The following is a 17442-nucleotide window of genomic DNA, read 5'->3' as shown; positions in this document are numbered from 1 at the left end:
CTGTGGTGCTGGCAATCCATATGAGTTCTGGCTCAACTTCTGGCTGCTTCGCTGTCAATTCATCTCTCTCCTGATGCAACTAAGTGCTCGAGTCACCCATATGGAAGACCTGCCGAGAGTTCCTGGCTTTTGCATTTTGTCTGGCCCAATCCTATCATGGCAGTCATGTATAAAGAAAACGAATCTCTCATCTGAGAGATCTCTGTATCTGTCTCTCCAGCTCTCATCACTCTAATCTTAAAGTAAATAAATCAATTTTTTTAAAAAGAAGTAGCAGAGGATTTTGCTTGTGATTATACAGTTATGGTCTTATTGCATGGCAATTAGAGAACATGGTCTCTGTTTTTTCTAGTATTTCTAGTCAAATATATCAACTTTGCATTTGTGAAATAATAGTCACTCAACTTTTGTAATGATTCTTCACTTTTTTATTATTTCTAACTTATGGGACATAGAAATATACACATTCATTTGCTTTTTCACAAAAATTGAAATTTTTGTGCATAACCCATATTTACATATAAACTAAATTTATCTTGCTTATTATTGATATTTTCCAAACCCTGTCTCTTTTTCACAAATGTATTGTGTCATGAGTTGAATTAAGTAGTTTAAAATTTCATTCAAATAGTGTTCCTTAGTCCTTGTAGTTTGTGGCTTTTTTCCTACTTGAGACACAGAGATCATTAACTCTTACATGGCAATTGTGCATTGTACACTATAACATAAAGCTTTACACTCAACATCTTTTCCTACTTGACTTCAATTCTGTTTGACATTTCTGCAGTTTGTTTGCCTGCTTTTTTGTTTGCCTGCATATATTGAATTGATACATTTTGAATCACTGTTTTATATTTAATCTTTCTAAATCACTCGATTTTAGAAAAGTAAATTGTACACAATGCAGTCATACTCTGATTTTTGATGCTGTTCAACTTTTTCTTTTGATGTAATAAATAAGACTTTTTTATTAAAACACATTAGCTTTAGTTCTAGCATAAACCACACATTACAGTTTCTCAGTCTACATTTACCTTAGTTCAAATTAAATTAATTTATTTTCCCTTGAGTATATGCAGTTCTGATATTTATAAAAGTATGTACTTTTGTTTTAGTGTTAACGCTTTTATAACTTTGTTTTAATGTATTTTAATTTAGTGTATCTAACTCTTCCTTATTAGTAATTTAATTAGCAAATATTCTCTTCTTCACCCACTCCTTCTCCTTCATCACTCAAATTTAGCCAATAATAAATCCTTCTTCAGTGTTTACTTTTCAATACTAAATATACTTTTCTTTTACTATTTGTAGCCTTAGGTACTCTATTTCCACCAAAAAGGAGGCTTCGCATTGTTCTTTTTTTTTTTTTTCATTGACAATCTTTACACGGTTAATTAGGGTAAAAAGGTTCAAGGGCTATAGGAAAGTGGGTGAGACTATTATTTTTTCCATATAGTTTCCTTCATGTTTAAAGGGGGTATGGTATTAAGGGAGAAGGCCCACCCAATTTCCCACCCTCCCCAGGTCCCGGATGTAGGGCATGCTCTGAGGTTCTTGCTCAGGTGGTTTTGATATTTCAACAGTTATGAATCGCTGCCAATCTTGACACTCCAAGCACTATGAGGTCTTTGAAGAATCCACTGGATGACATAGTCCATCATAGAGTCTCCATCTGCCCCGTATTTCGCTGCCAACACATAGCTGAGATGGTTGGTTGACCTGTTCTGTCTTCTCTCTTTTCTTGGTTAAGGTTCTGAGTCCAGCATTTTGATTGGGGAGATCTCCAAAGAAACTTTGTCTGAGGTGTTCTCAAACCAGATTCTTGTATGTGCTAGGAAGCACAGGACCTGGCACAGTCCATCGCCCTGATCAGCTGGTGGTTGCAATTGCTAGGTTGGTTCTGTTTTCACTCCCGACTTCCACTGGAACCAATGGGTGTTGCAGTCCAGCCTGGTTCTGCCCAGCACATACTCGGCCCTCGCATAAACCAGTGGGAGCTGCAGCCTAGTTGGAGCGACCCGCACTAACCCCCACCAGGCCCGCCCCTTACCTGGTTTGCCAGTATGTGCAGCAGTAATCCAGTCCATCCCACACCCCATTCCACCCCAGCCACTGTCTTAGTTTTATGCCCTCCCATGGGAGTGGTAACCCAAGAGGAAGGAGCCCACTATTTCCCTCCCAGGCCTCTCCCACTCCCAGATTATGCACTCTCCAGAGAGTCCTGTAGTTTGACTTGACAGAACTAGCCCCCAGTGCCAGCTTCTTCCAGCTGATGCTGTGGCTAAGCCCAAACAACCCTCACCCACTCTAATTTTGTTTTCACCAGTAGGAATAATCAGCCCAGCCTGGCTTTTCCCTGATCTAGTCCACACGAGGCATACAGGTGTTGTAGCCCTGCCTAGTCTGGTCTGCCCCCATCCCAGCTCATGCTCTCCAGCAGGAGTAGCAGTCCAGCAAAGGAACCACCCCTTACTCCCCTACCAATCAGCCCCCTTGTTCTCACGCTTGCTGGTTGGGCGCTGCGGTCAAATTCAGTACAGGCAAACTCACCTTGGCATTCCGTATTGTGCACTAGTCTTTGTTGCGACCGAACCTGGCTCAACCCACACTGTTCTGGTGCTTGGATTTGCCAGTGGATGATGTGGACAGATTCAGCCTGGTCTTCCCCCGACCCCTGCCAATTGTATGCCAGTGGTAACTACATGGCCTGTTCTGGGCTGTTTCCTATCATGTTTCTTGCGCTTACCTGCCGGGTCTGTGTCCTGCCAGAGGAATTGCCCAGGCTCCTCCATCAGAACCTCTCCCCATGCCAAGTTTCATGCTTACCAGTGGGTCCATGAGTCAGCCCTACTCAGTCTACCTCCTGTCATAGCAGGAACAGTGGCTTTTCCTGACTGGCCTTCGACCCAAGCTGGTTCTTGCTGTTGGATGTTTCAGCCCAGCCATGGCTAGTCCATACCCACATATGGCTCACACATGGCTCAGTAGGGGGTTGAGGCCTTGCCTAGTCCATCGCACATCTATCCTGGTCCTCCAGGACACCAGAGGGTATTGGGGTCTGGCCCGGCTCGGTGCATCCAATCCCAGTCCACACTTGTGCCAAGGGAGACTACAACTGACCAGAACGCAGCCCCCATTCCAGGTCACATGCCCCTTGGTGGTAACCTCAACCCAGCTAGGGTTGTCCCCTTAGCTCCCCAGCCAGGCCTATTCCAAGCCATAGATCACTTACATGCCAGTGGTTGCTCTGATCTATCCTGTTCCATTACCAACTGACATATTTGCCAGCTGTTGGAGCTACTTCTCCCAGCTTGTCCGACCCCAGGTCTGGACCACATGTTCACCAGCGAGAACTATGACTTGCCAGGGGAGTTTCCCAAGTTCCTCCACTTAATCCACTCCCAGACCCAGTTCTCATACATGCCATTGGGTTTAGGCCAGTGCCTGGCACAGTCTGGCCTTCCATTTGGCCTTGTATGAGCTGGTGAACGTTGCAGCCAGCCCACCCCACACTCTAATCAGGATGCACATTCAGGTGCTGCTGCCCTGACCAGTCCAGAATTGGGGATTCCTTTACCTGTGATTGATGGCAGGTTCCTTGGTCACACCTAGCTTAGTCCATCACCACCCCAACTCTTGAGATAACCAGTGGGGCTAGAATTCTGTGAGGGATGTGGCCCACACATCCCTTACAGAATTTACCCCCAGTTATGGTTCTTGAGTGCTAGTTAATGTAATGGCTTGTTTAATGTGACCCTTCTCCTGATCCATCATCATGACAGGTAGCATGATATAATTCTACAGGACAAGCCCAAAGCCATAACCTTTGCATGGTATTTGGTGGTCAGCATTGTTCAGTGATTACAAGTTTTACAAAGGAAGAGTTACTGCCAATGGGAATCTTTACAAATGCTTCACATCCTAGAAGCAGAATGGGTTCAATCTGGAGCCAACTAAGCAGTGACTCAAAGAATCAAAACCCCAGAGCTCCCTGGCCGGGTGGCCAGCAGGCAGAGCCTAGCACCAAATGGCGCACTGGCCGCCTGGGGACAGCTCACCACGTGCACATGGTGGCTGTGGTCTGGGATTCAGGCATGAGACGCCCCGTCCCAAGACCCACCAGCAGTGCTTCTCAGATTTCTCCCATATCTGTCAGTGAGCCCTCCTCTGTCCATGTCATTTATTGAGTTGGATTTTTGAGTACCTTCAGAAGCGTTGTTTCTGAGATGATTTCTAATAACCCATTAGCCTATCAAGGAACAGAACATCCTAAGTCATAAGAAAAAGAGAGCTTTGGTTCCCAGAAGTCCCCAATGCTGAAAGCACAATGACACCTATAATGTAGGAAATTTGGCAGTATTAGTTAACCACTGTCCTTCATTTCAGGGATGGAACTAATGAAAACAATATCAAGAGCAAAGAGAACGATGAAATGCAAATAAATCTGTATTGATAGCAATGTGGAGAAGAACATTACTTCAGAACTCAAACCTCCTCCCAGAACCTGGGCTCTAACTTTACCCAATAGGAAACATAAAGACAAACTGGAGTAAAAATTACACAGATATGATTTGTGCCTTCCAAGAGTTTGTGCGATTTCAGCAGCAATGACAAACACACTTCCATCAGTGACCAATTTATCAATCTCTTCCAGTCTTATGTGTCTGTTTATCTAGCTGCTTTACAAAGTGGACCAAGAAAGAGAGCAAAAAATGCTCACTTCATAACTGATCCTTCATAGCAGGTGGAGTTCCATCCTTTGGTAGCAATATCTATATAGCATCTATTTCCCCTTCTTCCTTAGCAACAAAGTTCTTATATTTGTTTCAGAGTATTAATGTTCTCAAGGCAAATTCTACATTTACCAATCCTTGTAGGCATAAGTGGTTAATCAGCAGTCTATAGAATTTATTCATTGAATAAAGAAATCTCTCTTTTGCTTTCCACTTTTCCATTAAAATGTAGACAAAACCTTAAGACCTCAAAGAGTCACATCCAGATGTGTCCTTGAGAATGAAGCAATTACTAGAAAGGAAGAAAAACACAGGATGAGCATTTGATGACTCAGTACTGCCACATCAATCCTGGATGTCCACCTTTAGGTCCTTCTCTGTTAGCGGGGGGAAAAAGAGCTCTATGTGTTTAAGTCACAGTTATTTGTTCCTAACTGCTGGGTAAATAATGCATTTCATTTACAAAGTGAATACAGAGAGGGTGATATGTGTCTGTGCTGCAGATTAGCACTCAAGTTTTGCAGATGTCCTCCCATCTGTTCCATAGAGTACAGGGCAGCCCCTTCTTTTTCTTTCCCAAGATACACAGTATGTTCTCCATGGACTCTCATTCTTGCCATGTGGTATCTGTTGCTTATCTCTGTCCTTTGCCATCTGTTTAAAAGGTGGGAAAGTATGCAGGCATAAAAAGATGAATTCTTTATGAGTGTTTTCTTACACAAAATATCTTGTGTAAGGCAAGAGTTTGGCCGAGTATCGTAGTTCATGTTGGAGTGTCTGGGGTTAATCCCCATATCTGCTTCCTAGTTGAGCTGCCCACTATTAGGTATCTTAGAAGGCAGCCAGAAACAGCCCAAGGGGTTGGGTCCTAATTGCCTTCACAGGAGGCCCACATTGAATTCTGGCTCCTGGTTCCAGGTTTGGCTGTTGCTGACAATTGGTGAGAAGAAGAGATTGAGCACCACCCACCATCTCTCATCTCTTTCTCTCTCTTCCTCTCAGATAAATAAAAATCTATATAAATTCCATGAGAGGGCCCGGCGCGGTGGCGCAAGTGGTTAAAGGTCCTCGCCTTGCACGCCCGGGATCCCATATGGGCGCCGGTTCTAATCCCGGCAGCCCCGCTTCCCTTCCAGCTCCCTGCCTGTGGCCTGGGAAGGCAGTCGAGGACAGCCCAAAGCTTTGGGAACCTGCACCCGTGTGGGAGACCCGGAAGAGGCTCCTGGCTTCGGATCGGCATAGTATCGGCCCGTTGCGCTCACTTGGGGAGTGAATCATCAGACGGAAGATCTTCCTCTCTGTCTCTCCTCTCTGTATATCCGCCTTTCCAATGAAAAAATAATAAAAATAAATCTTTAAAAAAAAAAAAAAAAGAATATAAATTCCATGAGAAACGCTACTTGTGAAAAAAACTATGTTCATGCTTCAATTTTTACATGAAAAATAAATATTTCAACTTAATTGCTTATATGAAAGACAAAGTTACTGGAAAGTGGAGAGGAAGAGTGTGGAGGAATTTTCCACTTTCTGTTTCACTCCCCAATGCCAAGAACATCTTGGCGCTGGGACAAAGTGAAACTCAGAATTTTATCCCAATCTTCCATGTGGGTGATAGGAACCCAGTTATTTGGGACATCGTCTCCTGCCTCCCATACACATTAGCAGGAAACTGTATTGTGAGTGAAAATGGGATTTTATCCCAGGCACTCTAACAAGGGATGTGCCCATCCCAAATGGAATTTAGCCTGATGCACTATAACACAGGGTCTGCCAGCATATCTTTTTTTAAGACTGATTCTTTTTATTGGAAAATCAGATTTACAGAGAGAAGGAGAGACAGAGAGAAAGATCTTCCATATTTGGTTCACTCTCCAAGTGGCCGCAATGCCCAGAGCTGAACTGGTTGAAGCCAAGAGCCAGGAGCTTCTTCCTGGTTTTCCACACAGGTGCAGAGTCCCAAAGCTTTGGGCCATCCTTTACTGCTTCTGCAGACCAAGAGCAGGAAGCTGGGTAGGAAGTGGAAAATCCAGGACTCGAACCAGTGCCCATTTGGGATCTCAGTGCATGCAAGGCAAAGACTTTAGCCACTAGGCCAACATACTGGGCATCAGTATATCTTTTAATTTCACTTTCAGCATCTCTTTTACCCTCAAATTCCAAAGTTATGTCACTAAGTAATTATTATTTGACTCTATTTACTTCAAAGCTAATGATTCTTTCTTGTTTCTAATTTACTATCGATTGCAGGTATAGATTAGGGCCAGAGTTATTGGCTTAGAAGTCAACATAAATGCATGGCTGCTGAAGCCATGCAAGTTAGAGAATAGCTCAGAAAAGCAGCAAACATTGGACTGAACCCAGAAGTATCCAAACATTAGAGAGACTTCTTATAGAGCAGGGAGGTAGTGCTGTGGTGTTGCGTGTTAAGGCATCCATATGTGCACTGGTTGGTATTGCAGAAATTCTGTATCTCATCCCTGCTAATAGTCTGGGGAAGACAATAGAAGACAACCAAAGTGCTTGGGCCACCGCTATCCAAGTTGAAGACCCAGATGGAGTTCCACATGTCTGGCTTTGGCTGGGCCCAATCCCAATCATTGCAACCATTTCGGTGATAAACCAGCAGCTGGAAAAAACCTCCTCCCTCTCTCTCTCTCTTTCTCCCTTTCTTTCTCTTTCTCTCTCCCTCAAATACATAAACAAATCTTAAAATGAAAAAATTCCTTGCTGTGAATCAAAACATCATGATATCATAAATTAGTAGCATTGTGGTCTTGTGCAGAAGTGCCCTCTTTAAGACATTTGACATCATGTTTCAAATCATGTCTCAGTTGCTATTAAGCAGCAGCTTGTTTGGACCCAATATTGACCATTTAGAACAAACAATTGCTGAACACAAAATTTAAACTGTCATGCTCTTCTGGTTTATGATAAGAGAGAAAAAAAAATCCTTCAGCATTTATTACCTGCTGTGTTTTCCAAGGGAACAATAGGTTTCACGTCTCTTGACTGCAGTAATAATAAAAAGATGGTCTGGATTTTTGTCCTTAAAGACCTTCAGTTGTAAAGAGTGTATTTCCCTAAATATTGAAGCCAGGACTGTGCTATATCAAACTTACAGTTTCATCTGTATTCATCCCATACTAACATAGAATCAATGTACAGAGAATTGCTTTTGAATTTTATCATATTTGGAGAGTCAAGATGGTGGAATAGGGTAAGAATACATTTAAACGGATGGAAAAACATTTAATCAGGAAGAAGCAGAGAGGACATATTTCAGGAAATAGGAAAGGACAGAACAACAGCAGAGGGATACCTGGAGTCTGACAGACACAGGAAAGCAGTGGACACAACTGTGTGGTGTTGAAGTGAGTGATACTCCAGCAGCATTCGGCTAAGGGCAATCTGAACTCCACCAGCAACCAGGTGGGAGGGGACTTTCACTGGGAGCTTGGGAGGTGAACCCAGACAAAGAACTGTCTGCCCTACTGGTCCTTTTGATTTGACCAGGAGCAAAGACAGAGCAGCAGATCTCAGACGGGCAGTGTAAGAACAGGGTGGATTTCATAGCCCAGTCAGCCCCCTAGAGCAACTTAGGCCATTTTGCATATGGAGGAAAGGGCAAGGGAAAGGACTGAGCATGCGCTGAGCTAGGAGTGAGCTCATTTCTGACTCGGTGAACTGCATCAGCATGGCATTCTACGGGTTCCACCCAAGACAGGTCTGGGTAGCCCTCAGATCTGATGGCCAGCAGATCAAGAACTCTTTAGTGGTGGTACGTGAGGCACTATTTTGCGCACTGTGGCAATAGCTTTGGGACTGCAGGGGACAACAGTGAACTGCACATGTGCTGAGCTTGCGAGAACTTGCTGAGTCCTCGTGGATTGCACTGGTCCTGCAGGAAAATAATATCAACTGTGGCATTGTACCAGTGAAAATAGATCTGTTTGGCACCCAGACCTAATGTCCAAAAGGTTCCGACAAGATCAGTGCCACCAACAACCTAATTATATAGGACACCTGGTGTCTCTCTAATCCTGGGACCTGCTCCAACAAGAAGGGGGAGAAAGGTTGCAGAGACAACGATGCAGCTTCAGCACAGTATCACAGGAGGTGGAGATCGGTGAGCCAAGAGCTGGGGCTGTGGAGACCATGGTGGAAATCTGACATAAGAACCCAGACCTGCAACTCACTAGGGGTTGTGACACAACTGGCTGCAAGCGGGCCCGGCAGCGTGGCCTAGCAGCTAAAGTCCTCGCCCTGAACACGCCCAGGATCCCATATGGACACTGGTTCAAATCCCAACAGCCCCGCTTCCCATCCACCTCCCTGCTTGTAGCCTGAGAAAGCAGTCAAGGGCAGCCCAAAGCTTTGAGACTCTGCACCCGTGTGGGAGACCCAGAAGAGGTTCCCGGCTTCAGATCGGCGCAGTGCCGGCTGTTGCACTTACTTGGGGAGTGAATCATCGGACGGAAGATCTTCCTCTCTGTCTCTCCTCCTCTAAGTATATCTGACTTTGTAATAAAAATGAATAAATCTATAAAAAAAAGTGGCTGCAAGCAAAAAGTTGTGTACCAACTGCAATAAGTAAAATCGCATTGTAGACCTGTGGGTGACAGAGCTTAGAAACCTGCCCCAAGAAGAAGACTCTGTTAACCAGAAGTACAATGATCAAGAGCAAAATAAGAGACAAAGGCACAATGAATATTACTGAGCACTCCCCTGCAAAGGAGCAAAACCCTATGCCAACCTCAGAGTTAACTGAGGAAGACATTGAGAAAATGGGGGACATAGAATCCATAAGACTCATTTTAAAGATTCTGATCAAAAATGAGAAGCTCATGCAAGAGTTCAAAGAATTTAAGGAAGCAATAAAGCAAATCAAGGCTGATCTATCAGAAATTAAGGACACAGTAGAGCAAATTACAAGTACAGTGGAGAGTCTCCAAAACAGAATGAAGCAAGCAGAAGAAAGAATCACAGAATTGGAAGATATTTCCTGTCATCAGGGGGAAGCAAACAAAAAGCTGGAAGCAGAGCTGGATCAGGCCAAAAAAAGTATTCAAGGATTGAAAGACACTATTAAGAGGCCAAATATAAGAGTTCTGGGAATCCTAGAAGGTGCAGAAAGAGAAATTGGTTTTACAAATATATTTAATGAAATAATAAAGAAAAACTTCCCTAATCTGGAGAAAAAAAATGGGAAACAAGATCCAGGAGGGACACAGAACTCCCAACAGGCTTGATCAAAAGGGATCTTCACCAAGACACATGATCATCAAGTTCTCTTCAATTGAACATAAGGAAAAGATCCTGAAATGTGCATGTGAAAAAAATCAATTGACATATAAAGGAATGCCAATTAAGCTCACAGGAGATCTCTCACAGGAAACTCTACAGGCAAGAAGAGAATGAAGTGACATATTCCAGATTCTAAAAGAAAAAAATTGTAGGCCTAGGATAACATATCCAGCAAAGCCTTCTTTAGTCTTTGAAAATGAAATAAAATTCTTTCACAGTAAAGAAAAGTTAAAAGAATTTGCCTCTTTCGAACCTGCCCTACAAATGATACTTCAAGATGTTCTCTTGACAGAGAAGAGAAATAGCACCTACCAAAACCAAAGGCAAATGTGAAGAGCATCCCAGTAAAATGACAACAGAAGACTGAACCAATGAACAACCATTCCTAAAATGACAGGACCAAAGTATCACCCATGTATATTTAACTCTGAATGTAAATGACTTAAGCGCAATCAAACGTCATAGATTCGTAGACTGGATTAAAAAGAAAACCCATCTGTTTATTGTCTGGAGGAGACACACTCCAACAAAGATCAGTGGAAACTATATCGCATAAGTTTTGTTGTTTTCTGTTAGTTTCATCTCTTCAAAACACTTTCTTCTGATTAAATCATTCAATGACTCATAGATCATGCAGTGACATCATTTTCTTCAAGAAAGTTCTTGATTTTCATTTCTTCAGCTACACGTTAGTCATTTAATAGCATGTCATTTAACTTCTTCGTGTTGTTAATTTCTTTTTTCTCCCTGATGTTAATTTTGTTTTGTGGCTCTTCATTTAAGGGGATGTATAGTAGCTGTGTAATGGAGACCGTCACATCTAGTAACATGTCATTTAACTTCATGGCATTATAAATTTCTATTTTTCTTTCTATTGTTGATTTTCAATCATAACTTTTCATTTAAGGGGATGTACAGTAGCTGTGAAATGGAGACTAACATCCAGATGTAAGGATGCAGTGTAGTATGCATTTCTGTTTCCAGACAAAGATGGACTTACAATGAAACTGTTTACTATATCTTGACAATAAGATTCTGGACTCTCTGCCATTGTCCATGCCCGCCAATGATGGACATATGACTGAGTATGAAGAGCCATATGTTAGTAATGATATAAAGGAACTAGGTGGGGGGAGGGAATTGGGGAGTGTATAAGGAAATATGGAACTGTATCATAAAATGATAATAATAATAAAATGTAAAAAAATACAAAAGAAATTTTACTGCATTTATTTTTGTACTTGCTCTTTCCATTAATATTCTATGTCTGAATGTATTACCTGCTCCTAATAACTCTTAACAAATAGTAATTAATTTATTTTCCTCACATCAATGTGGATTTACTTTTGTTTTCTCGTTATTAGCTCTTTCCTAATATCCCAAATCTCATGGATCAACCTAGACACAAACAGTACAAAAATGTGGGACACAAATAGTCCAAGATGGTATGATTCAGAGGCTGATGAGCAGTTTAATGTGGTATTAATTCAGTAAAAGAGTTAATACGTGTAAGGAACCTCAAACAGTGTGCACATATATGAGCATGCTTGATTCTTGTCATTAACTACATGTAACCCAGTTAGCAGAGTTTTCCTCCTTCCTAAAGGACCACTTCAATTTATTACACATGGAGAAAACAGTTTGTCTCCTGGCTCCTTTCATCAGTCTGTGCTGCATGTGCTCCTCTGTGATGCTTTTAGCTTCCCTTCAGGATGTCTTGCTTTTAGCTTCACCTGCAACATTTCACAGCAGTGCCAGCATAGGTAAATATGAAGAAGACTGTAGTACACTGTGCCTCTTTGTTTCTAGTACCAACAGACACTGTGGAAGTACTCAGTTCATGGAAGAGTTACAGAGTTGCAAGGCAAGCAAAAGGCAGAGACTTAGTACCTCCCTGGACTCTTCCTGTATCCAAAGGATAAACACCAAATATTTTTCACAGGGATTCTTCTCAAGAAAACCCACAATGCTGCCCTCTGCTCAGTGTTGCTCATTCTTCTGCAATGATGCAAGACTCTACTCTTTATACCTTTGCTGGAACTGGCTTGGCCCTACATTAACCTTTCTTGCTACATTCAGGGTAGTTAATGGAGGTTATATTTGTTAAAACATCAGCTATTCAAAGCAGACTAGCAGAGTTTTTAGCAAAGTAGTGAAGACCACCTTTGGCACTCAAAATGCAAATTCTGGGCCTGGTGCAATAGTGTAGCAGCTAAAGTCCTTGTCCTTGAACGCACCGGATCCCATATGGGCGCCAGTTCCAAACCCAGCAGTCCTGATTCCCATCCAGCTCCCTGCTTGTGGCCTGGGAAAGCAGTCGAGGGTGGCCCAAAACCTAGGGATCCTGCACCCACATGGAAGACCTGGAAGAAGTTCCTTGCTCCTGGCTTTGGATCAGCACAGGGCCAGCCGTTGCAATCACTTGGAAAGTGAATCATCAGAAGGAAGATCCTTCTCTCTGTCTGTCCTCCTTTCTGTATTTCTGCCTTTCCAAGAAAAATAAATAAATCTTTAAAAAATTTAAAGCTTTTTCAGTGTCCTTAAGAGTAGGGAATATCATGTGAATCACTTTCTTCTTTATTCTCTACTGGTTTCGTAGTTAATATTAACATACACAATCTTGCTCTCCCTTTCTTTCGCTCTCTCTTTCTTTCTCTCTCTCTCTCTCTCTCTCGCACACACACACACTCACACTCAACTCAATTAAATCTAAACCAACCTTTAAAAATAAAAGAAATGTCCTGTAATCTCCATAGTGTATACCATATTTCCAGAGCAGGGCAGAAGTAGCATACTACATACTCATGCAAATCTGTAACAGTTCTTTGTTCATCTTTTCAGCTTGAAGTCCACAAAAGTGATTAAATTGATCCAGTTACAAGATTGATCATGGCACATGTTATCATCTCAAGGCCCAGAAATTTTGAAATTGGGAAATAAAAGATTTGGGATTTTGGTTTATTCTTTTCCATCATGACATGGACAATTCTTGAAAGTGGCTTTCTTTTTTTGTGCATTTATTTACATAAAAACAAGAATTGAAAATCTTCCTGGAAAGCAATCCACTCTAAGACTTTGGAGATGGACCTAGGAAATCCAGCATTGGTCTTTGGTAAAACCTCTCAGTAACTGGACAAAAATGCCTTTAGATTCCGACACCATGACTTCTCTCTTCTCTCAGCCAACAATTTTATTACTTAGACAAAGTCATTCGGATGACTAAGAAAAGAATTTAAGGCATGGACTCTCATTTTATTTGTCTCTTGAATTTAGTATGGAGTCTAATAAACAATAGGCATTTAATAGGTGCCAAGTGGCATTCAGTGGAGCCTGTTTAAGTGGTACACGATGATATAATTCTGCAGGAGATTATAAACAGATCACCAACTTTCTAAGTAAATGGAAAAAAGGTTAAAATTACTCCACCTGTAGATAAAAAGGTATTAGAGTGCGAAGTTAATCAGGAATTAATAATCAGTGATTTCAACAGTCCCATTTACAAGAGCACTCTCTTCAGAGTTTTATGCAGGGTAAGTTTAACATCCTTATTTCTCAAACTGTAGATCAAAGGATTAAGCATGGGAACTACATTGGTATAAAATATTGAAGCTAACTTTCCCTGACCCATAGAACCAGAAAAACTGGTGGTTAAATAGGCAAATGCTCCCGACCCAAAAAAGAGAGCAACAGCAACTATGTGGGAACCGCACGTGTTAAAAGCTTTGGATCTGCCCTCAGCAGAAGGAATCCGAAGGATGTTGGAAAGAATCAAAGCATAAGAGACAAAGATGCTGATACTGGACCCTGTGATAACCACTCCAACAACAATGAAAAATACCAGCTTATTGACATAGGTATTGGTGCAAGAGATTTCCAAAAGGGGAAGGACTTCACAAAGATAATGGTCAATGACGTTAGAATCACAGAAGGTCAGTCTCAACATGTTCCCTGTGTGGGCCATGGCACCTGCAAACCCTATCACATATGAGCCAACCATTAGCAAACAGCACACCTGAGGTGACATTGTGACTGTGTACAGCAGAGGATTACAGATGGCCACAAAGCGATCGTAAGCCATTGAGACCAACACATAGCATTCAGAGTTGACAAAGAAGCAGAATAAAAATAATTGAGTCATGCACCCAACATAAGAGATAGTATTTTCAGACACAAAACCATGTAGCATTTTGGGAGTAAACACACAAGAATAACAGAAATCTATAATGGACAAGTTGAGGAGAAAAAAGTACATTGGAGTGTGAAGGCTGGAATTCAGTACAATTAAGGTAGTCAAACCCACGTTGCCCACCACAGTGAACACGTAGATCCCTAAGAACACAAGAAAGAGGGGAAGCTGTAGTTCTGCTTCTTCTGATAATCCCACAAGGATAAACCTAGTCACAGAGGAGATGTTTCCCAGATTCATTCTCTCAGAAGACTTTCTGAGGAAACAGGGACAAAACACAAAGAATAATGGCAGTCATAAGTATAACCAATGAAAGAAGTTTCTAGAATATGGATCTTTTGCCATTATTCCCTTATCAATGCCTGTCAATGCTAATCTACTGACACTGTTCCTATGACAATATCTGAATTCCCCTACTTGGATCATGAATTCAAGTTAGTGTGTGCTAGTCTGGGTAGTATGAGCTGTGTCTTCATTTAATTGGTGGGGAGATAGCATAATTCAATTGGCTGCCCAAGAACTAGCAGAAAGACATCCCAAGATCCAGGAGCTGACTACCTCAAACTATGAGAAAGAGGAACTCTCAAGGCCCATGCTGTGATCTTGCATTCTCTCCCTTCTTCTCCCAATCTCAAATCAGTTTCCCATATCTAGAGGAAGAGCTTGGAGTGTTCCCTGCCTGCCCTGTAACTCCTGCCTTCCACCTCTAACTCCCTTCATTCCACCTCACCTCAGAGTTAGTGTCCAGGGCAGGGCAGGGATCACTGCTTTCCAGAATCCTGGCTGACGAGTTGAAAATAAAACTGCCAGAAAATATAATATTCCTTCTCCCCGCTCTTGCTTTCTTCAGTTGCTTATACAGTAGTATTTTCTATTAGCAGGTGTTGCTGCTGGTGCATAATGTCTTATGTGCAGGCTCTTCTGATGACCTTAGGGCTGAGAAACAGCTTTTACAGAGTTGGTTTCCAAGGTACTTTTGGAGCAGATAAAGGTTTCTGTTTGTGAGTTTTCCCAGATGGTCTTCAAAAACTGTGGGAAAAATAACCTAGCAACTCCCATTCTCACCAGAACCCTGCAAACTTGTCACCAGGGAACTTTAAACCACTTGACAATCATGCAAACCTGGTTAGACACAGTTCCCCCTAGGGAATGTCTGTGAGATTGGTAACTAGAGGGAACTTGTTTACGGTCTGAATTAGATGCTTCCATCATTTGCTGGGAATCAAGTTTCTACTCAAACTCCATATTTAAGCTAGGGATTTCATGTCATTCTATTTCAACATTATAGGTCATTTTCCCCTTCATTAATCTAATAGATTATAATTGGCTTCAAAGAAAGAATGATCCCAAACATATTTTGCGGCCATTTCCAGTACTTTAAAGGGAATATTCATAGAACCAGTTTTAAAGACATCATGTCTGTAGAGAGCACCTCACACAAAGCGCTTGTAGGGCCGTGAGCTGCTCAGAATGGTAGAGACACCACACTACCACCTCCACAGACACCACCCACTCTCAGCGCGACTAAAGCACACTGCCAGGCCTTTACTATAACAAGATTAAAATATCGCAACACCCATGCAAAGAAGTGCATATGCACACACATTCCTTGGTGGAGCCACCCTAGAGCAGTTCAGGCTTAAGGTGCAGCAACAGATGTACTCGAGAGTTAAATCTTGCCGTTATTCAGATAACAGGGCTCCTCTTTATATGATCTGCTCTGTGAACACCCTCAAAAGAATTCAAACGATAAAAATGCTTTTATTAAATTTCCATGGAAGCAGCCTGAAGTAATTTAAATTTTCCTGGGACAGTGGTAACTTCTGCCTGTTATCCCTGGGTAATTATTAGCGGGACACTTTCTTGCTCTGAAAAGTGTCTAGATTTGAATAACAAATTACATGGTTGCCCAATGAAAAATAGTGTAAACAGTTATTCAGGTCCTCTGATTCTGTAATCTCCTAGACTCCCTGATTTCCATCTCTTTATCAACTCAGTCTCTATATTTGCTACTCATGGCCCTCAAAATCCTCTTTAACCCAACTTATCCTCCTAGACAGGCAATAGTCTTCAATGGATCTTGGCGTCAAAACTTGGAAGGAGCATCAAATGTAAGCTGCTTCTGATTTACATCTAGCCAAAACCTAAAACAAAGAAATACCAACTCTAGTAATTTGCCCAAAATGGATAAAAAGGAAACATAAAAGGAGAGGAAGATATTGGTACTATTAATCAACTACTAATTAGCATAATATATTGTTTGATGTCATTGTATGTGTGTAGAAAAAATTCATTAATAGTACTTAAGATATGTTTTGAACCAGTATTCCAGTACTAAATGTAGACCAATAAAAATATTTTTGTCAGGGCCCAGCATGGTGGCTTAGTGGCTAAAGTCCTTGCCTTGAATGCGCCAGGATCTCATATGGACGCCGGTTCTAATCCTGGCATCCCCATTTCCCATCCAGCTCCCTGCTTGTGGCCTGGGAAAGCAGTCGAGGACGGCCCAAAGCCTTGGGACCCTGTACCTGCATGGGAGACCGGGAGGAAATTCCTGGCTCCTGACTTTGGATCGGCGCAGCACCGGCTGTTGCAGTCACTTGGGGAGTGAATCATCAGTCAGAAGATCTTCTTCTCTGTCTCTCCTCCTCTCTGTATATCTGACCTTGCAATAAAAATAAATAAATCTTTTTTAAAAAAGGGATTTTTATCAAAAGACATGTCACACATGTCTTAGCATCATTGCACATAATTGACAAAAACTTACAATTCATGTGTCTATTAGAGTAATAAATGTTATTAATAAAATGAAACTATATAGTCATAAAAGATAATGATATATGCATCACAAACATATTGTGGGGCAAAACTCCAGATAGTCATAAAATTTAATGACAAAGATATCACAAACGTATCATAGAACAAAAGAAGCCAAGCACAGAGATGTACATACTTTTGTTTCCACTTAAATAAAACACAAAAACAAGAAGCTAATCTATCATACTATATATCACATAATTTTTACTCTTGGCCAAGACATTGAGAATGAAGACAAAAAGAGATATTAATGGTGCTTCAAGAACCCTAACAATGCTTCAGGTATTAATTACTGACTAAAGTTCTGGCTAGGCAAAAATATTTAATCCCAACAATTCATGAAGCTAGGTTCTTATGTGATACTTAAAGAAAAATAGAATTGGAGAACAAAAAAAGATCATC

General features: G+C 41.6%; 1 protein-coding gene across 1 annotated transcript; it reads right to left on the bottom strand.

Moving 5' to 3' along the window:
• Positions 1 to 13533: 13533 nt before the first annotated feature.
• Positions 13534 to 14463, bottom strand: LOC121154219 (olfactory receptor 8B4-like). The gene has a single exon (XM_040977170.1). The coding sequence runs from the start codon at positions 14461 to 14463 to the stop codon at positions 13534 to 13536; it is 930 nt and encodes a 309-aa protein (XP_040833104.1).
• Between the last annotated feature and the right edge of the window lie 2979 nt (positions 14464 to 17442).

The sequence above is a fragment of the Ochotona curzoniae genome, unplaced genomic scaffold (assembly GCF_017591425.1).
Source record: "Ochotona curzoniae isolate NIBS_2020 unplaced genomic scaffold, NIBS_Ocur_1.0 contig_2723, whole genome shotgun sequence".
Taxonomy (NCBI): domain Eukaryota; kingdom Metazoa; phylum Chordata; class Mammalia; order Lagomorpha; family Ochotonidae; genus Ochotona; species Ochotona curzoniae.
The sequence above is the reverse complement of the archived record's forward strand: the minus strand, read 5'-3'. Positions and strand labels throughout refer to the sequence as shown.